The sequence below is a fragment of the Macrobrachium rosenbergii genome, chromosome 2 (assembly GCF_040412425.1).
Source record: "Macrobrachium rosenbergii isolate ZJJX-2024 chromosome 2, ASM4041242v1, whole genome shotgun sequence".
Lineage (NCBI taxonomy): Eukaryota > Metazoa > Arthropoda > Malacostraca > Decapoda > Palaemonidae > Macrobrachium > Macrobrachium rosenbergii.
The window spans coordinates 87,256,394-87,278,285 of NC_089742.1; the positions used below are offsets into that span (position 1 = coordinate 87,256,394).

The 21,892-nt window shown below is 40.4% G+C and overlaps 1 protein-coding gene across 4 annotated transcripts in view; it reads right to left on the reverse strand.

Annotated features, from left to right (window-relative positions):
• Positions 1-21,892, reverse strand: part of LOC136849031 (mitochondrial import inner membrane translocase subunit Tim13) — a 165,137-nt gene that overhangs the window by 88,327 nt on the left and 54,918 nt on the right. For 3 of the 4 annotated variants that reach the window (XM_067121929.1, XM_067121911.1, XM_067121934.1), the window contains exon 2: positions 10,167-10,235. In XM_067121929.1, the coding sequence (XP_066978030.1) occupies positions 10,167-10,235 (69 nt within the window). Of the gene's footprint in view, positions 1-2,090; positions 2,270-10,166; positions 10,236-21,892 lie in introns of those variants that run through there. The other variant, XM_067121922.1, reaches the window with a different exon arrangement.

Here is a 21,892-nt window from a genome sequence, read left to right on the forward strand (position 1 = left end):
TATTTAAAATGGCTTGTAATCATCAAGAAATATAAAATTTGATGCATAACGTGGCTGTATCTGGAAAAGTAACAACCATCCCAACTTCAAAAAATACATGGAAAAGGATATTTAGCATTTTCATTTTTTCAGGTTAACTGATCACTTTATGTGCCTAGCTTACTCCTGGGCATGCTACAGCTAAAAGGTTAAAAGACTGCTCAGGGCTATACTCACATCCAAAACTTTGCTAAAGAAAAATTAAGTGTCTTTCCTCCATACACCTATAACCTAAACTTCCACCTGTCTTCATTGGAAGGCACATTAGTGATGACAGTCAGGCAACATATTTAACCAAATATCAAACCATGAGTCTGCCAGGAAGCAGGCCACATTTGAGTGACTCCACAGCTTGTAACTCAGCTTAGGATATAACGAGGTGTAAGAGGCAGAGTCAAGGTGTATTCTAATTTACTGATATAGTCTCTGACAGGTCAAGAACTCTTGCAAGCAGAAAATTAGAATTTGACATTAGAAGAAAATAGAGGGACATCTACATACAGTCAGATGTGTTTTCTCACACCTGAAGAATGGTTAAAAATTCTATATACATATTAGGAAGAGGTTTCAAATACATATGGTTAGGGAGCTTGCAATGCCTTACATACATTAGTAATTACAGTTCTGACAGGACATAAAGTTTCTTCTGAAAATGTATAAAAGACCGCTTGAATCAGGAGTGCTGGATCTGTGTTACCTGAGAGTCTCAGTGAGTCATGTAGATTTCTGTTTTGAAGCGAGGATGCCCTGAGGGTCCTGGCGACAGCTCTGGACCTCGCAGTACTCCCTCCCCGAAAGTAAGCCTTGGGGAATGGGTCATAGTCTAGGATATAGTCTGGTTTTAATCTGTTGGTGGAGACCCAGGTCAATTTCCCATCCACCGTCAGCTGATAAGCTCTCTCTGCATTGTAGTATGCAGTGTGGTCCCGAGTAGGCTGGAGAGAAGGGGGCTTGTATTCGTCTATCCTTATGAACGCATACCTTCCTGTTTTAAGGTCTTCGGGGATGTATTTTTTTCTTGCTACGTCATGTTGTCTTCACTGGCATGATGTTTTCCAATGCTCTACTACAACTGTCTGGAAGAGTCGTGGATTCTGTCATGTCTTGAAAAATGCTTGGCCGTAAAGTGCTTCTGCTGGTGATGCGTTGAATGCTGCGTGAGCTGTTCTTAATCCCAGCAAGAGACCCGCAGTAATTCCTTTCTCCAACTCCCGCCTTGACATCTGGAGATGAGTGCTGACATCTGGAGATGAGTGCTGGTTTGAGGGAGCAGTGCAGCCGCTCCATCATGCCATTCGCTTCTGGGTTGTATGCTGTTATATAAGTGAGTTTTGCCCTAAGGCTGGCGGAAAGGGAGCTCTGTAAGGTGGAGGTGAGGTCAGCTCCTCGTTTGTTATGTACTATGGTACTCCGTGCCTGCTGCCCCAGTCTATTAGTGCTTTCGCACAACTCTCTGCTGTCTGCTGCCCTACTGGTATTGCTTCTGGCCATCTGGTGTTCCTGTCGATGATCATGAAGAGGTACCTATACCACTCGGAGGGGGCCAGGGGTCACATAATGTCGATATGGATGTGGGCCAGTTGTTGCTGTGTTGTTTTAATTCTCCTATCCCTGCCTGTGTGTGCCTCGTTATTTTTGATGTTTGGCATGGGAGGTATTCTCTTGCCCACTTTTTGATGTCCGCTTTCATTCCGCACCAGATGTACCGCTCCGACAAGGTTTGGGCGGTGGATCTGCCTGATGGGTGGGACAGGTTGTGAGCAAGGTTAAAGGCCTTCTTTTTCAACCCTAACAGTACACATGGGTGTGGGCGTCCGGTACTCATCTTGCAGGCGATGGTCGTCTCTCCATCACTGATGGACAGGTCGCTCGATGTGAGGGAAGGGTTCTCCAGCCGAAGTCGCTGTAGGACCACGTCATTCTTCTGCGCTGATGCTATTTTGGGATATATCCCAATCTGGACGGTGTTGATGGAGTTTTGTGAAAGGGCGTCTGTCGCATTGTTGGAAGAGCCCTTTAACTATCTGATGGTGCAAGAATGTTCTGCTATTGATGATAGGTGATGTCGCTGACTTGCTAACCAATCCGTCTCCGCTTTTGGTGAAGGCATGCACCAACGGCTAGTGGTCTGTCTGCACCATAAACTGTCGTCCTTCTAGCATGTGTCGGAAGTGAAAGATGGTTCTGTGGACTGCCGGTAACTCTTGGTCAAACATGCTAGAACTAGAATCTGAAATGGCAAAATAGTGAAAAATTACAAAACCTAACAATTCACTAACTGCAAAAAAGGCCATACAAAATCTGAGTGTGTCACCACGTACAGGAAATCAATCCAACAAATGACGCAAGGTACTGCCCAAAAACCACCGATGTTGATCGGGAGCCGGCAGAAAACGAACTATTTCCTGCTGAGTTGTATCTGTCAGTCCCGATAGTGGGCAGGACCCTGTCACCTACACTAGCGATGGCGGCACCACCGCGAAATCTGAATTTTTGGTCTGCCGTGGTAGGAAGCCGTTAGCTATGTAATTGCTTGGTAAATCACTTATATAAAATATGACATTTTTATATTAAAATACAGTTTTATATATTTAACAAGTAATTACATAGCTACAGTTTCCATTTGAACAGCAGTTTAGATTCAAAATTTCGCTGGTAGTGCTTCAATACAGCTTGTGTAGGTGATCAACCCATCCCACTAACAGAATATTGAAACAACCTAGCAGACAATCCTCTTTCGTTTTATGCCTTATGTCCATACGAGGGGAGGAGGGTGGGCTCCAATTCTGTAATTACAGGTATTTCCCTACTTACGATGGGGTTAGGTTCCAAAAAACCCATCGTTTGTTGAAAAAATCGTAACTCGAATATGGCCTAGCCTACACTAGGGTAATCAGTACCATCTATACATATATGGTAGCCTAGCCTACACTACACAGTATACTTTATACATATATGGTATAGTAATTATTTGTGTCAGCTAATTCTGCAGGTTCAATGCAGATTGACATGATAAGTCAGTATAAAGAGAAATTGAATAACAAACAAGGCCTAGCCTGCACTTTCAGATATCATATACGGTAGCCTAGCCTACATTATACTGTATTCTATTTTCACATAACGCCGTATTATACAACCATCAAAATAACGAATGTGCATCTTTTCCATGGATCTTTTAAAAAGTTATGCTTTACTACACTGTATCCGATCGTAAATATTCTTATATTGCTTTTGCATTATAAATTCAGATCATAGCGATCAAATGTTTTGGTTTCGGAATCGATCACACGGTCTTTATTTCGCCGCATTTAACTCGGTTCAGAAGGCATTTCTTGCTTCTAGTTAGCGTAAATGAATCTCTAGATACTTTATTTATAAAGGACATATATATTTTTCATTATACGAAGTGTTTTTAAGTCGAAATATAACTTAAATATGTCTCGTTAGAAATTAATTTAGCCATTTTTTTCGTTAATAGATGAAGTTGGCGGCTGGCCGTTTGTTTTGTGTAAAAAAAATCAAGATTCCGTTCGCTATTTTCTCTTGATTTCATCATCATACTAATAGCTTTTCGTATTTATCTTTTATCGGCGTGAAAACAGCAGTAATATGTGTTCTTTCATGCCCAGTAGTTTTGATTGAAATACTTTCCAAATTCCAATTTTATTTGCTGTCGAGTTTCATCCATGTTGCCAACGCACGATAATTTATAGTCATTAGCAGCTTGAACATTCTTTTCTCAGCTTCAACTACAACTTGCAGCTTAAATTTACTGTAGCAGTATATTTCCTTGCCGATCTTTTCTCCAAAGCGGATAAGGGTAGTGTAAAAACATATCAGTACTTAACGTCATTTTTAACATAACTATGATAATTGTTTAACCATACGATGGTTGAAATACAAGCAAAACAGTTGTTATCTGATTCAGTTATTAGCAAAACAACAGGGTCTCGTTCGGTTGTTAATGGCTGTACGCATTTTCGCAAGAGTATAAGGTTACTAACAATACTTTTATCATTCTCTTACTTTTTTTAACTAGAAGATAGAATAAAGATATGGAGAAAAAGAAGTTGGTCTATTGTAAGTTGGTCTCTCTTGCTGCCTGATTCTACGGCAACTGTAGTGTACGCTGTTGCCTGTACCCACTCGGAATTTAAAAATATTTTCTAAATATTGTCGTACCGGTATTAATTGCTAAATCCATCGTAAACTCGAATTATCGTAAGACGAATTATCGTCACTCGTGCACTACCTGTATTTACAAACACAAAAATTGCAAACGAACACTGACCTATTTTAACTTTCGACACAACAAGAGCAAGTGAGGTCAGCTCATTGAATTAATGTACCTATTCCAGCCTCTCGGCCAACGATCGCATACATCGTGACGCTGCCTGATTGTACGTTGTTGCCTCGCGCCAGTCGCCCGCAAAATTTAAAAATACGTATTCTCAAAATATTGTTGTATCGATATTAATATTGCTAACCCCATCGTAAAAGCGAATTATCGTAAGTCGAATTATCGTAACTCGAGCACTACCTGTACTTGTTAAGTATATATAATACTTTACAGTATTTTATTATAAAAATGTCATTTTTATATAAGTAACTTACCAAGTAATTACATAGCTGAATCCCACATTGACAGGAGGTGGGATACATGGAGACAGTATTCTACTCCAAAATGACATTTTAGTTTCCTCTTGCACGGCAGCTTAAATTAAAAAATTCACGGGCAATGCCTCAAAGTATAGTGCAGGTGACTGGTCCCGCCCACTAAAGGTAATAACAGGAACTACTAGCAGACAACCTCATTCTGTTGATGCCTTATGTACATCAGAGGGGAGGAGGGAGGTCTTCAATCATGTAATTACTTGGTAAGTATATATAAAACTTTATTTTACAAAAAGGTCATTTTTATAAGTGACTTACCAAGTAATTACATAACTGACTCCACATTGAAAGGCAGAGGGATAAATGGACATATCCTACTCCAAAACATTAAGCCACATAATGAATCTGAAATAGAAAAATTCCTAGCATTGAATACAATGCTTGTAGTTCCTTTAGTTAAGAGAGCCTGCAACAGAAATTGCCTCTGGTCATTACTCATCTTAACCTGTAGTGGACGTAGCAGTATGGCCAAGGGTCGCCTCTACTTTAGTGGGAACTTTGTAGCCAGGGAAGTTCACTACTGGCTAGCAAAACATAATTGGAAGTTATGCAGCGAAAGTGCTAACCGAAGGTTAGCAAAACTTCGAAAGTGCCTGCAAAACTACAAAAGTGCCCTTGCCCTGGGTGCAGTACCACAATATAAAACAACCAGATAACACTGTCACCTGCACTGGAAAAAAGACCATGACCCATCCACTGAAAGTGGTGGGTGCTCCAGGTACACTGTACCCCCCAGTTCTCACAACAGTCACTACCTTACTACAAAGAGAAGAGAAAGTCCTCTGTTTCCTTCCACGATGCCGAGCCAGTTACTAATAAGCACAAGGTTCTGCAAAAAAAGTTTTAAACACTGTTTAAGCTTCTGAAGAAGTGAGAAGCGAAAATCAATTACATTTCCAGTACGTTGATTGTAGGATGGACTTAACAGGCGTACATGCACGAAGGCTAAAGAGGAAGTTGTTCTAGCATCTTTAGCCTTCACTAAAAAGCAGGCACAATGCTCTCCTGAACTAAGAATGGTCTCAAAGATCAAGTCCATACATGATGAAGAACAATATGTTCTTAGACCGAGGACGAAAAAGCTTCCTTGTCAGAACACTAAAGGTTATGAAATGCCCGTGGTTCCAATCCTGCTAAAGTAATACCCGAAACCTCCAACAGAACAGAGCTTTCTACTCCTCCCCAGAGCCAAGGATGTGGGGAGATTGGGCACCAGACAATCAGCAGCTGGTGCCAGGCGATGGGTGTACCGAGGTGGCACCAGGCTGTAAGTGGCACCAGCTGAGTTGGCGGGCACTCCTAGGAGCTCGGGGAAGCACTGGTGCCAGGCTGCAGCTGGAGCCAGGAGAGCTGGAAGTCACGCGAAGGAAAGGCTCAGGGTGGTGGTTGTTCCTGGGAGCCCTGAGCACTGTACCCAGCTGTGAAGATCGTCTTCTCTTCCAATAAGCTCTTGGGAGAAAGAGCAGTTCCAGATCATGAAATGATACTTATTCTCAGTTAATAAATTCCAGGGTAAACTAGCAAACCACATTACTGAGACAGACATAGCTCGATACTCTTAAAAAGAAGGAATATGAGAGATCCTATATCCTCTCTGATGAAAAAAGGCAATGCTGCCACGAGTCGTAAGTGTCTCAGAATAAACTTAGAGTAGAGACACCGGATTCGAAACATCGTTCACTTAGGTGGTAGATCGAGCTAGATGACGTCTGCATCTTTCAAATGTCTCTAGTAGTACCTCGGAAAAATCCCCTCCTTCCTGACAATTACCTGGGCAGCCCAAAACTTGTCGGCATAAACGCATACCACCCTTGGTGGTGTCTCTTGAAGAGAAGTTATTAGAGAAGAAATGAATAGTGGAAGGATTCTTGGAGAGTCCACCAATCAATCGTACCAAATGGGTACCCTAAATTATAGTTCAGAGTGGGGTTACAAGGCACACCGCAATGTTCTGAGGAGCCTGAAAAGAGTTCAGCATTTCACTGACCATGTCAAACGGAGGAAGAGCATGGAGGTCCAGGTTGGAACAATCTTGCAGTATGGTGTCTGTTGCCCAAGACAGAAGGTTCCTTTAAGGTGGCAGACAGACAAGGTCGGCCTGTCCCATAGAAGCACAGATCAGGGGATTCAAGGTCCACTCGACAGTAAGAGTGAGCTTCTGATGGCTCAGCTCATCCACCAGAAATTCCAGTTGAGTTAGAAAAAACTCAATTTATTGTCTGCAGCAAAACCTTCTTGTCGCTTGGTGGTGAGTGCTCAAGGGGAACATAAGGACTGTAGTCTAGTCTAAAGGAAAACCACAGTCTAGGAGTGAGCGAGAGACGAGAAGAACTGAAGCCTTAAGCAAACGGCTTTTGGTTCTCTAGTATATGTGTGAAGGCTCTGTTCCCACGGGGACATGTCGCATAAGTTTCTTGGATCCCCGAACAGGCTCCGTATACTAGAACAGGGAGAGAGAAGCAGTTAAGACTAAGCTTAAGACCACTACTGCAGGTCCGACTGAAGACCGGGACTAAGGATAAAGACAACGGAGTCTGGCTGTGAATTCCTGACCTAGTATGATCTCAAAACCTTCGATCTTTCCTTGAAGAGAGAGAGAGAGAGGTGGGACTACTAGGCTGTCCAATTTGTCTCCATCTAGAATCTTATCTTAATTGAGGAGAAAAAAAGGGAATCGCTGGCCATGCAGACTCCTTGGAGTGAACTTGCAAATCATTGTGCAGACTTGGTCTCTGTGGTAACAACCTTGGGAAGTCCGTCAGCAGCTTGAGGGAGATACGGGAACCATTCCTGCCATGGCCAGAACAGGGCCACTAGAGTCATCATGACGTTTGTGTGGTTGCAAAACTTGTTGAGGACTTCCCATATCATGCAGAATGGCGGAAAGGCATAGAGATCCTTGTTTGACCAGTCTTGTAGCATGGTGTCCATTGCTCATGCTAGAGAGTCTGATACTGGTGACAAAAAGACTGGTAGACGATGATTCTTGGACGTCGCGAACAGATTTATAAGAGGTCTCCCCCACAGCTTCCACAGATCCTCACACACCTCCAGATGAAGAGCCCACTCTGTAGGGAGCACGGCTTATGACAGCTCAACCAGTCCGCAAGGACATTGGGCTTGCCCTGGATGGACAGCGTCACCAACTTGGTCAGGTTGTGGTCTGCCCATAAAAGGGCATAAAAGACGAGAATGAGGATAGCTGAACGAAGACTTCCCCTGCTCTCTCTCCTCCAAGAACCAACTGTCCAGATCATTGAGAGCCTTCCTAGCAGAAGATGAAAGCACCATCTTTGGCAACCTGGAGAAGTCGGCAGGCTTGTCACTGATGAAAAACATCAAAGCTGCAGAGGTTGGGTCCGCAGGTGAGAAGAATCCTGGAAAGTTCTGCAGCAAGTACGTCAATAAAGCTGCATAAGTTGTCGAAGGGGAGCCCTGATCCAATTCACCTTCTTCACATTCTTCCTCCAATGAAACGGGATAGAAGCAAATTGTGAAGGGCCTGGGCCGAAGAAGAAGGCTCTCTCTTAAGAAGCAAACTTGAGATGTCAGCCAGCTGATGCTGAATCAGTACTAGCGATGGATCCGTCGTATCCACAGCAGGCGTCAAAGGGATACCTGTCATCAGGGGTTTGGCATCTGGCACCAGAAACATCGAGGAATGCGCCGAGCATTCCAAGGAAGGCAAAGTCTGTCCGTGAGCTGAAGTCTTGACCGCTGGTGGGCACTTGGACACTGAAGGGTGCTTGGGAATGAAGGGCGCTTGTGTGATGACAGGCTAATGGGCGCTGCTGGGTGCTCGGGCACTACCAAGCGTCCAAGCGTTGCTGGGAGGTCGGTTGCTCTTGGGCGCTCAGGCGCTACTGGGCACTTGTGAGAAGACGAGGAGTGTCTTGGAACAGACAAACGCTTGGGTTCCCGCACAGGGTACTCTGGAGAAAAGTGTCTGGGGAATCTCAGAAAATACATGAAGGCTGCTGCAGGGGCTCCCTAAATCTCTTGTACAGCACTGGAGGGGAGCAGACAGTATCTACTGCGGGCCTTTTCAGTGGCCGCAATTCATCACTAAAGTGCCACTGGTGCTTCTTCTCAGGGCTGGAAGCCTCAGAAGTTGAGGACAGCCTACTCACTTCCATCTGAATGCCTTTCCAATGGCCATCCTTTGTCGCGACCTGGGAAGTTGCAACAGGTCCAACTGAGGGGACGAATGCCCATGGCAGACCCCACTGACCTCTCTTGGGCCTCTGGTATGACTGTTCCCATGTGTAGGGAAGTATGCCAGTGACCTTTGCCTAAGAGCATCAGCGGGACCAGCAGCTGCCACTCCCACTGACACTTCCCTAATGCTAACACTTTTTCCACTTTACCCATAAGGACACGCAATGAAGCACCCAACTGGGTCACTGTACCCACAATTAAACCCATTTTAACATCAAAATTATGTACCAGTTTCAACTCGAGGCTGGCACATGGGTCAGGTTCGGAAGCGAAGGAGCTGGGTAAAGGAGCAGGTTGAATAGTCTGAGGACTGGGAACAGGTGACACACTGGGCGCTGGCATAGGTAAAGCAGGAATATTATGATCAGCAGAACTATCTATGGTCTTGCTATCTACTGTCTGTTTCTCAGCTCTAGCGGCCTCCTTATGTTTTCTGTCTGTCTAATTTTGCTAAATGAGACCCCAAAACCTTCCATTTTTTAGCATCCCACTCTGAACCTTCAACACATGTTCGATCAACTAAACACTCAAGTCCCCTACATTCTACACACAAAGAGTGAGAGTATTATTTCTCTTTAGTATGTCTTGTACTGAAGCCTTTGCTGCAATAGCATAGGTTAGTAGCACTAGAGTCAGACATACTAAATCTAACAAGCCAACAATAGTAGTTATAAACCAAGTCAAATTGAAGAAAAAATATCCTAAATTGAAAATTAACAGTCTCGCTAAGAGAACCTAACATAAATACAAGAGCCGTAGGCTACCAGTACTTCACCAAAAGAAGAATCTCAAACGGAAAAGCGTCGAAAGCCAAAATTTAAGCTGACTGTTCACAACTGAACTACAGCTGGGAACCGGCAGAAAACAACTGAGCTCTCTGCTGAAGCCGTTCCTCTCTCTTACCCCAAAAGTGGGTAGCGTCTAGCCACCTACACTGGCACTAGTGCTACTGCGAATTTCAAAATGTTTAAGCTGCCAGCGAGTGAAACTTCAAGCAATGTAATTACTTGTAAGTTAATAAAAAATAAATTTTCATAATATAAGTAGCTTATAACTCCTCGTGGGGCGGAGATATAAGCTATATTTAACAGTAGGTAAGATTCATCCCAAAATAATATATTTCATGAAGAGGAGCACACAAAAGGTAATCAAGTGATTTAAAAAAAAGTACATCCCGAGGCAAGTCTCAAGTCTCAAATAAAATGAAGTACTGTACTGTATTACCATATACTTACTTGCTCAGAACTATCTAATGATGATCCTGGTTTTGATATACACTTAGAAAAACACTTTTCACCCATTTTCTGAAAAGAAAAAATATTATTTAGAAGAGTGAAAGAAAAATACCCAATTAGTCATAATTAAACTTAGAATCTTATCAAGGAATAAAGTACTCTGAGGTACTATGTATCATACTATTGCTATAACTGGTATGGCAAGTGTTTAGCAATGATTCAAGCAGAAGTGTCAGGGGTTAATAAAATGTCCCAAAAATACAAACAGACTTAGATGAAGTAATATGTAAGCATTAAAAGTAGTAACAGTCTGTTGGCATGAACAAGTAATTTATATATACAAAATTATACAGTACTGTATCACAATAGGTGGTTAGAGAATAACAAATTTTTAAAGTAATTAGTATTTTTTCTAACATACCAACCTGAAGTTCTTTACATAGGGATTTAGCTTGCAAACACAAGCTGGAACGGCTGTTTACCTTTCAGACAAGGTCGTTAACTACCAATGGTAGGGGGGAAGCCCCGCGAACTCATCAGTCTGCATTCCACTTCGCCTTCCAGCCCAGGTACCAGAGTGAGGAGTGGCTAAGGTGAGAGACAAATGTAAAGAACTTCAGGTTTGTATGTTAGGAAAAATGCAAATTACAGTCTCCGACGCATCGAACTCGACAAAATCGGATTCCGGAAATGCCGAGTAAACTTTGGCGGTTCCCGAACAACAAACCGGAATGACCGACGCGAGTTGATTTAAACATATGATGTTTGTAAACAAAAGTGTTTGATAACGCCGCGCTAGTTGGCAGGCGTTCTTGTATTTAAAAGCACTTACAGTAGACTCTGAATGGAATTTACCATAAATTAATACAATCCTGAACGCATTACAATGTTTATGTAATTACAGTAGTACGCGACACGCCACCAGGATGGGCGCTCTGGTTTGTTTACATTGCACAAGCTGCCGATGCCTTTCGACGTAACTTGAGACGCGTTTTTCTTAATTTTTATAACAGACTCTACAGTACGGCTTATTTTTAATACTGTTTTATTAATTTAATGTAATGACCAGGCTTGTTTTTCATTGTATTTATCATTAACAACAGTTTTTGTGCGTACCCGTTACAGTACATTCTGGAGTGCATATGGGCTGCCTAGCCTAGCCTGCAGCGCTCAGTCTACCACTGGTAGGCCAATTTTTTGATACAGTATGCATTTAAAACTGTAAGAAGACTTCTAATAAGGTAAAGTTATTTAACTCTGAACTTATTTAATTGTAATGTGTAGTGTTTTGTATAAAAACAAGGTTGGAGTAGTGACTGGTGGTCAGGAATGGATTAATCCATTTTCAGTTATTTCTTATGGTAGAAATTAATTGAATTCGACAAATCTCGACATTCCTTCTAGAACGGATTAGCCGGAAACCGAGGTACCACTGTACTTTAAAATGTGCTATCTGTTCCTATACAAATACAAACCTTCATTCTTTACTTAGGAAACTTAACCATGGTGGGGGGAATCTGAGCAAATCTCTGAACTGACTTGTTTGTTTCTACTCACCCAGGAATACCTTCCTGGTCTGGAAGAGCTGAGGAAGGAATCCCACATCTCTAGCTTGATGGACATATGGGATGTTGCAATTGCTAGACTTCTGGGTTTAAAATAAAGAGTTTGTGTCATTACTTTTAAAGGAAGGTTGGAGGAAACCAAAGGGTTGGAGACAATAAAACTTGCTAATAAAACCAATGGGTTAGTTCATTGTCTATCCCTCTCTCACCTTGTCTAGAGAGAGGGGAACATGCATCCAGTCAATCTACAAAAAGATGAAGGACAGGATGGCCCCATCATATAGTCACCTGCAAAACTCATCTGTCCAGCACATGGTGGCTCTCTACCTGCCTCTCTGTAAAAGAGAAAAGGGAGGAGACCAGCCACTCACACATATTCTCTCTTCCTTCCTGAACACCTTAGACGAGATGCTGCCTATCCCCTTAGGTGAGCTAGATGACCTACTCAATTTGTTGGGCAGCCACCAAAGGACCTTAAGGAAAAACATGTCCAAGAACGTGGGCAACATCCCAAAGGTAAAACGAGGTAAATGTTGTCTGGAGCAACCACATCCAGGCTCGTATTACCTGCTGAAGTGACAGCTTCTTCCAGAATGCAAAGGACATGGCAATGCCCCTAACTTCGTGATCTCTCACCCAGACTGAACTCCTGTCTACCTTATCAGACAAAGAGTAAGCTCATTTGATGTCTCACAAAGGATGAAAGATAGTGCATTCTTGGACACCTCTTTCTTAACCGAGCTGGTACTAACATATTCATCGACTCTCAGGTCTGAAATACCAAGTTCTCTAGAGGTAGTACCACAGCACCCTAACTGGACAAGGTAGCATCTTGTCCCAATCATTACCTACAAAGTCCATTTAGGATGGGATTGAAAAGGACTCAAATCTGACATCAAGAACCGTTGGATTCTGAGTTTTAGTTACAAATTCTGGGGCCAACTCGAGCATAACAGATCCCCATCCCCTCGAGTTCTTGGCATCGAAGGCCATGAAGTTTGCCTACTCTCTTCGCCAAAGCCAGGGCAAGCAAGGAAAACAGTCTTAGAGTCAGAACTCTGACTGACGACTCTCTCTCATTGGCTGGTAGCTCATATGGTGTAAGAATTAGGCTCCTAACGACAAGAGTCCCATCCCACTCGGAGGGCCTGAGTTCCCTGGGTGGGCAAGACTTGTTTGAACTTCTCAGAAGCATAAAAATCTCTTGCAAGGATGAGAGGTCTACTCCCTTCAACCGAAAGACTTGACCAATGGCCAAAACAGAGGGAAGCTTCTCTCATTGAAGAATGGCAAGAAAGTCCGCTACCTGCTGAAGAGAAACTCTGACTGGAGAGATACCCAGTCAACTACACCAAACATTTCCCCTGGTACACAGCCGCTGTGGGGTTTCTGCAGGTATCCAGACACCTCCTTTGCTATGCATCAAGAAACAACCCTCTCGCTCGAGGAGAGACTGGATAGTCTCCAAGTGTGAAGTGCAAGCACTTTCACTGCCTGGTGATACCTCTTAATGTGCAGCTGGTAAAGAAGGTTGTGCTAAGGGGAAATCTCTCTCCAGGCCTTGGATAACATACCCAGCAAGTCCGGGAACCACTCAGCATGTGGCCACTATAGCAAAGTCCAGCGTTCTTTGCAGTTAAGCCCTGCCCATGGCTTATGTCATGACCACCCCTTAGAGCTAATTGGCTGGCAATAGTTTCGAAAAGTTGGTTAATCTGTGGTTCTTTTCATGTTCATTAATATTGCAATAGTTGTTGTACCGATCTAAATTATATTCTGCAGATTATCAAAAGGAAACGTTATATTATCCCCTGAAATAAAATTGTAATATGCATCTCAATAAAGGTGGTTAAAAAAAAAAGAGGAAAATATGAACGAAGTCAGGAGTGTTACGCGATGCTACAGTGTTGTGTTTCGTAAAGGAGGTTCACCTCAATACAGAGGTGACACAGGGAATGTCTGCGTTCGAATCGGTGCACTTGAATCACTGGACAAAGGTAATTACCGTCTGATATTGTCAAGCATGTTCACCATTCTAAACTTAAACGCAAAGACTTTCTCAGACCTTTGCAGACTGATATTTCATATTGATTTCAGGAAATCTGACTACATTTTAACAGTCATAAAATCAATTTCATTGCACTCGTTTACACATTCGGAGGGGTGACAAGCAGTGACTGCACTCTACAAAACCTGTATATGACTATGTTTAACTTAAAGTTTTACAGTATAATAGGCTGTACAAGTAGTATTGGATATAATCTACTGAGAATTTTCTGAAGGACGTTATTTTCTTTCGAAATAATGGGATCATAAAAATGGACGTGGACCTATAATGTCCTATGTCTTTTTGTCGGTTTATGCAGCTTGTGGTGTTTGGAATATGGGCCTATCTTATACTCAGTCGTTTTATTGTGGTTATTCTTATTTTTTTTATGCTGCTTGTAGTTTTGTGTCTTCGAAAACTTTTCATATGGTGACCTACAACTGCAGAATAAACATAGACCTATTCATAAAATACTGGTGTAAAGAATTATCTGCCTACTCTTGTCAATTGAAATTTAGTTATTTGTTTTAATTAAAAGTAATCGATATCTTTATGAATATAGTCTACGCTAGAATATTCTCCTAACAGAGAGAGAGAGAGAGAGAGAGAGAGAGAGAGAGAGAGAGAGAGAGAGAGAGAGAGAGAGAGATTGATTTACTGACTCTTCTGTATCCTTTTGTCCAACAGGGTAATCTACAAGAATGACTCCAAAAGCAAATGAATCATGGGCTACTCGCAGACCGGTCTGGATCATCTCATACATAACTTTTTCAGCTATCAATTATTTTTTCTTATTTCGTTAAGCATCTTATGCCTACCTACCATAGCCTTCATTTTCGTAGAAAAGCTACAGCAGCCTTATATTCACTATCACAATAATATAATTTATCCCTTTTGTAAGTATATTTTCAATATATTTCATTGAGAGCAGTTTGATAGTTGTGTGTAAGGCTGAGACAGTCCTATGAATGATCTGTCTGTGCCATCGGCTACGTACCCACAAGTTTTACTTTTATTCTCTGTGGTATTATAAGTGGCGTTACAGTTACTATAGCCATCCACGCATGTATATGCATGTGCACTTCCTTATACATGTACATTCCATTTTATATTATACATTATATATTGTGGAGTTAAAACTACTATAATAATTAAAAGTTATTCTATCCCTTAAACGCCAAGCCTCTATTTACAAAAGTGTCTGTCGTATGCCGGCAGCGTTTGGGAGTGAGCGTCGAAGCAGAAAAAAAGTTTTTTTTTTTTCAAAAAAATCACAGCACACTTAGTTTTTAAGATTAAGAGTTCATTTTTGGCTCCTTTTTTTGTCATTGCCTGAAGTTTAGTATGAAACCATCAGAAATAAAAAAAAATATCATTATCATATATAAATATTGGAATATATGACCGCGAAAAAGAAATTTCATACATAATTGTATACAAATCGTGCTGTGAGCAAAACGGTTAAAGCTAATGACTTATATTTTTTTCATTGTATTGTAAACTAAATTGCGATGATTTTGGTATATAAAAAATTGTAAAACGATCAAAGCAACATAGAGAAAATATTATCACAAAATAATGCATGAATTCGTAACGCGCGGACGTAAACAAAGTTTTTTTCAAAAATTAACCATAAATCGAAATATTGTGCTAGACTTCCCGTTTGTTGCAAAATGAAGGTAATTGATTGAATATTACTAGACTGTACGTGTTTTAGCTTACAATTGCATTTTTCGACCATTTCTGTCATGTTAGAGTTGACCGAAGGTCGAATTTTTTCTATTTATCGTGATTTATATGAAAATATTTCAAAACTGATAAAAGCTACAACCATGAGTTATTTTTTGTTGTATTCTACATGAAATTGCGCACATTTTCATGTATAACACTTTATGTAAGGCCTAATATAAAACGGTGCGAAAATTACGACAAGGTGACTAAAGAAATTCTGAGATTTTCAGCAGAGTTACTGAGCGCAAAAGGAAGGAAAAAGTTTTTTTCAAAAATTCACCATAAATCGAAATATTGTGCTAGAGACTTCCCGTTTGTGGCAAAATGAAGGTAAATGATTGAATGTTACTAGAATGTAATAGTTTTAGCTTACAATTGCATTTTTCGACCATTTCGGTCGAGTGAAAGTTGACCGTAGGTTTAAATTTTGGCACTTGTAGTGATTTATATGAAAACATTTGAAAACTGAGAAAAGCTACAACCATGAGTTATTTTTCGTTGTATTCTACATGAAATTGCACACATTTTCATGTGTAACACTTTATGTAAGGCCTAATATAAAACGGTGCGAAAGTTACGACAAGGTGACTAAAGAAATTCTGAGATTTTCAGCAGAGTTACCGCGCGCAGAGGGAAAAAAAAGTTTTTTTTTTCAAAAATTCACCATAAATCAAAATATTGTGCTAGAGACTTCCCGTTTGTTGCAAAATGAAGGTAAATGATTGAATGTTACTAGAATGTAAGAGTTTTGTCTTACAATTGCATTTTTCGACCATTTTGGTCGAGTCAACTTTGATCGTAGGTTTAAATTTTGGCACTTTCGTGATTAATATGAAAACATTTCAAAACTGATAAAAGCTACAACCATGAGTTATTTTTTGTTGTATTCTACATGAAATTGCACACATTTTCATGTATAACACATTATGTAAGGCCTAATGTAAAACAGTGCGAAAATTACGACAAGGTAACTAAAGAAATTCTGAGATTTTCAGCAGTTACCGCGTGCGGAGGGAAGAAAAAAGTTTTTCTTTCAAAAATTCACCATAAATCGAAATATTGTGCTAGAGACTTCCCGTTTGTGGCAAAATGAATGTAAATGATTGAATGTTACTAGAATGTAAGAGTTTTAGCTTACAATTGCATTTTTCGACCATTTCGGTCGAGTCAAAATTGACCGTAGATTGAAATTTTGGCACTGATTGTGATTTATATGAAAACATTTCAAAACTAATAAAAGCTACAACCATGAGTTATTTTTTGTTTTATTCTACATGAAATTGCGCACATTTTCATGTATAACACTTTATGTAAGGCCTAATATAGAACGGTGCGAAAATTACGACAAGGTGACTAAAGAAATTCAGAGATTTTCAGCAGTTACCGAGCGTGGAGGGAAGAAAAAAGTTTTTTCAAAAATTCACCATAAATCGAAATATTGTGCTAGAGACATCCCGTTTTGTTGCAAAATGAAGGTAAATGATTGAATGTTACTAGAATGTAAGAGTTTTATCTTACAATTGCATTTTTCGACCAGGTCGAGTCAAAGGTTTAAATTTTGCACTTATCGTGATTTATATGAAAACATTTCAAAACTGATAAAGCTACAACCATGAGCTATTTTTTGTTGTATTCTACATGAAATTGCGCACATTTTCACGTATAACACTTTATGTAAGGCCTAATATAAAATGGTGCGAAAATTACGACAACGTGACAAAAGAAATTCTGAGATTTTCAGCAGTTACAGCGTGCGGAGGGAAGAAAAGTTTTTTTCAAAAATTCACCATAAATCGAAATATTGTGCTAGAGACTTCCCGTTTGTGGCAAAATGAAGGTAAATGATTGAATATCACTAGAATGTAAGAGTTTTAGCTTACAATTGCATTTTTCGACCATTTCGGTCGAGTCAAAGTTGACCGTAGATTGAAATTTTGGCACTTATCGTGATTTATATGAAAACATTTCAAAACTAATAAAAGCTACAACCATGAGTTATTTTTTGTTGTATTCTACATGATATTGCGCATATTTTCATGTATAACACTTTATGTAAGGCCTAATATAAAACGGTGCAAAAATTACGACAAGGTGACTAAAGAAATTCTGAGATTCTTCAGCAGTTACTGCGCGCAGAGGGAAGAAAAAAGTTTTTTCAAAAATTCACCATAAATCGAAATATTGTGCTAGAGACTTCCCGTTTGTGGCAAAAATGAAGGTAAATGATTGAATGTTACTAGAATGTAAGAGTTTTAGCTACAATTGTATTTTTTCGACCATTTCGGTCGAGTCAAAGTTGACAGTAGGTTTAAATTTTGGCACATAGTGATTTATATGAAAACATTTCAAAACTAATAAAAGCTACAACCATGAGTTATTTTTTGTTTTATTCTACATGAAATTGCACACATTTTCATGTATAGCACTTTATGTAAGGCCTAATATAAAACGGTGCAAAAATTATGACAAGGTGACTAAAGAAATTCTGAGATTTTCAGCAGAGTTACCGTGCAGAGGGAAGGAAAAAGTTTTTTCAAAAATTCACCATAAATCGAAATATTGTGCTAGAGACTTCCTGTTTGTTGCAAAATGAAGGTAAATGATTGAATATTACTAGAATGTAAAGTTTTAGCTTATAATTGCATTTTTTCGACCATTTCGGTCGAGTCAATGTTGACCGTAGGTTTAAATTTTGGCACTTATCGTGATTTATATGAAAACATTTGAAAACATAAAAGCTACAACCATGAGTTATTTTTTGTTGTATTCTACATGAAATTGAGCACATTTTCATGTATGACACTTTATGTAAGGCCTAATATAAAATGGAGCGAAAATCCGACAAGGTGACTAAAGAAATTCTGAGATTTTCAGCAGTTACCGCACGCGGAGGGAAGGAAAAAGTGTTTTTCAAAAATTCACCATAAATCGAAATATTGTGCTAGAAACTTCCCGTTTGTTGCAAAATGAAGGTAAATGATTGAATGTTCCTAGAATGTAAGAGTTTTAGCTTACAATTGCATTTTTCAAACATTTCGATCGAGTCAAATTTGACCGTAGGTTTAAATTTTGGCACTTATCGTGATTTATATGAAAACATTTCAAAACTGATAAAAGCTACCTCCATGAGTTATTTTTTGTTGTATTCTACATGAAATTGCGCACATTTTCATGTATAACACTTTATGTAAGGCCTAATATAAAACGGTGCGAAAATTACGACAAAGTGACTAAAGAAATTCTGAGATTTTCAGCAGTTACCGTGCGTGGAGGGAAGGACAAAGTTTTTTTTTTTAAATTCACCATAAATCGAAATATTGTGCTAGAGACTTCCCGTTTGTTGCAAAATGAAGGTAAATGATTGAATATCACAGGAATGTAAGAGTTTTAGCTTACAAATGCATTTTTCGACCATTTCGGTCGAGTCAAAGTTGACCGTAGGTTTAAATTTTGGCACATCATGATTTATATGAAAACATTTCAAAACTGATAAAAGCTACAACCATGAGTTATATTTTGTTGTATTCTACATGAAATTGCGCACATTTTCATGTATAACACTTTATGTAAGACCTAATGTAAAACGGTGCAAAAATTACGACAAGGTGACTAAAGAAATTCTGAGATTTTCAGCAGAGTTATGTTACGGAGGGAAGGAAAAAGTTTTTTCAAAAATTCACCATAAATCGAAATATTGTGCTAGAGACTTCCTGTTTGTTGCAAAATGAAGGTAAATGATTGTATGTTACTAGAATGTAAATGTTTTAGCTTACAATTGCATTTTTCGACCATATCGGTCGAATCAAATTTGACCGTAGGTTTAAATTTTGGCACTTATCGTGATTTATATGAAAACATTTCAAAACTGATAAAAGATACAACCATGAGTTATTTTTTGTTGTATTCTACATGAAATTGCGCACATTTTCATGTATAACACTTTATGTAAGGCTTAATATAAAACGGTGCGAAAATTACGACAAGGTGACTCAAGAAATTCTGAGATTTTCATATATGCGAGGGAAGGAAAAAGTTTTTCAAAAATTCACCATAAATCGAAATATTGTGCTAGAGATTTCCGTTTGTTACAAAATGAAGGTAAATGATTGAATATCACTAGAATGTTAGATTTTTGCTTACCAAAAATACCCAATATATATATATATATATATATATATATATATATATATATATATATATATATATATATATATATATATATATATATATATATATATATATATATATATATATATATATATATATATATATATATATATATATATATATATATATATATATATATATATATATATATATATATATATATATATATATATATATATATACACACACAAACATATTCATACATACACATACACACATATATATATATTTTTTATTTGGGTATGAATACATAACTAAAAGGACTGCAGGTGAAAAACTTTTTTTTTGCATAAAACGAATATACAAAACACCAATACAGATATATAAAAACTTGTAATAAATATAAAACTAAATATAAAATCAATGCAGAATACTCACTCGTAATCCTGACTCTTCGTTCTATTCTTGTTTTCTCCCTCCTCCATTGAAGAGTCTTGCATTTTTTTCCTCTCGACATGACGAGGTACAGGTGGAGGAGGGAAATGCGCGCCCTTACTGCAAATGGGCTGCCCTTCGGTGGTCCACTGCGCCCTCCAGTGTCCCTTGGGTAGGTGCACTCCAATATATGACCGCAGTGTGGTACCTGCGGTCACACTTCCCGAACCTGCAAAAGTGCTACCTTGCAGGTGCGACAGACGTACCGGGTGTCTCTTCTTCTGCCATTCATATGGCACACTCGGCACCGTTTCTGCTTACGCCCTTCTAGGAGCTCCAGTGTGTGATCCCCTGCCTGCAGCCGACACACAGGGTCCACTACCCGACGGGAGATTTGAATGTGAGGGAGGGCGGCAGCAGGGACAGGGACAGCAGGGGCGGCGGCATCATCAAGGGCGGCAGCAGCAGGGGCGGCGTCGGCAGGAGCAGGACGACCGAGGTTGGCCCTCCTAGCGACATCTGCCCTATCCTCTCGGGGCAGATCTGGAGTTCAGGGCAGGGGGGCAGTGTTAGAAGGCCACTCCTCAGGATTAAAGTTTATGAGGGCATTCCCGGCCACCTCGAGAAACTGGATGTGGGACAACCTCCGGGTGTCCGAATTGTACCCACAGTAGAGGATGTAGGCATTCTGGAGAGCCAACTGAAGGAGGTATTTGAGGAGCTTCTGTGTCCACCTCCTGGTTCTCCTGGCGAAGGGATAATACTGGATGAGTTGATCAAAGAGATCAACTCTTCCCATGTGCCTATTGTAGTGCCCAATGACGGTAGGCCGCTGGACACGAAACTCCTCATACGTAACTCGGCCCTGCCGACATGTCTTCTTCCGCTGAATGATCTCTTCTTGGATGGGCTCATGACTCGTCGTAATCATGGGCACGAGTTGGACCCCCCTTCCAACAGTTGACGAAGACATCTCCCTTCCGCCACCACTCTGTCTCTCCTCTTGCCAGATGTTGCAGCTGGCTAGCGAACCTCTTGACGACATTCGGGGCCCCACGCACCAACCGAAGGGTACCACTGACGTACACACCTGCTTCACACAGTTCCTGGGCCAGGGATACCAAGTTATAATAATTATCCATAAACAGGTAGTATCCCTGGTTACGGAAATGATCCACAAGACCGAAGACAGTGTCATGCAGCGTGGAGAAGACCCTGGAATACACAGAGAAGTCCACGATGTATCCAGTGTTGGATTCCGTAATAAAAAATAACTTCACACCATATTTCTTTGGCTTCTTGGGGTTGTACACTTTTAGTACACTTTTAGACTTAGATGCCCTTTGTATGGCATCATCCCCTCATCCAAAGAAAGGTTCTTGGAAGGAACCACAAGAAACTGGCACCGTTCACGAATGTATTCCAACACTGGGCGGACAAAGATGAGGCAGTCGGGGTTATTCCGGGGTATGGCCCTTCAGTTGAAGGCGTTGAAATACCTGTCCAACGCCAGGAAACTATCACGGGGCATAATGCCGGGCACATTGGGCATACTTAAAAAAAAAATTCCGCCTCCAATATTGCCTGACGCTGGCAGCAGGCATCATTCCAAAGAAAATGTGAAGCCCAAAAAATGCGCCATGTCCGTGAGGTTGCAGCCCTGCCAGCAATGCGACAACGTCGTCTGCAGTTCCTCACAGCAGTAACGAGCCTAATCCGTCGTCTCTGCAACGAGGTATTCCAGCAATTCTCACGTCAGGAAGAGCTGAATGAACCCCAGTGCAGTGAGAGGCACAGGGACGGTCAGTCCAGGTGCTGCCGTGAATGGGTGCATGTTAGGT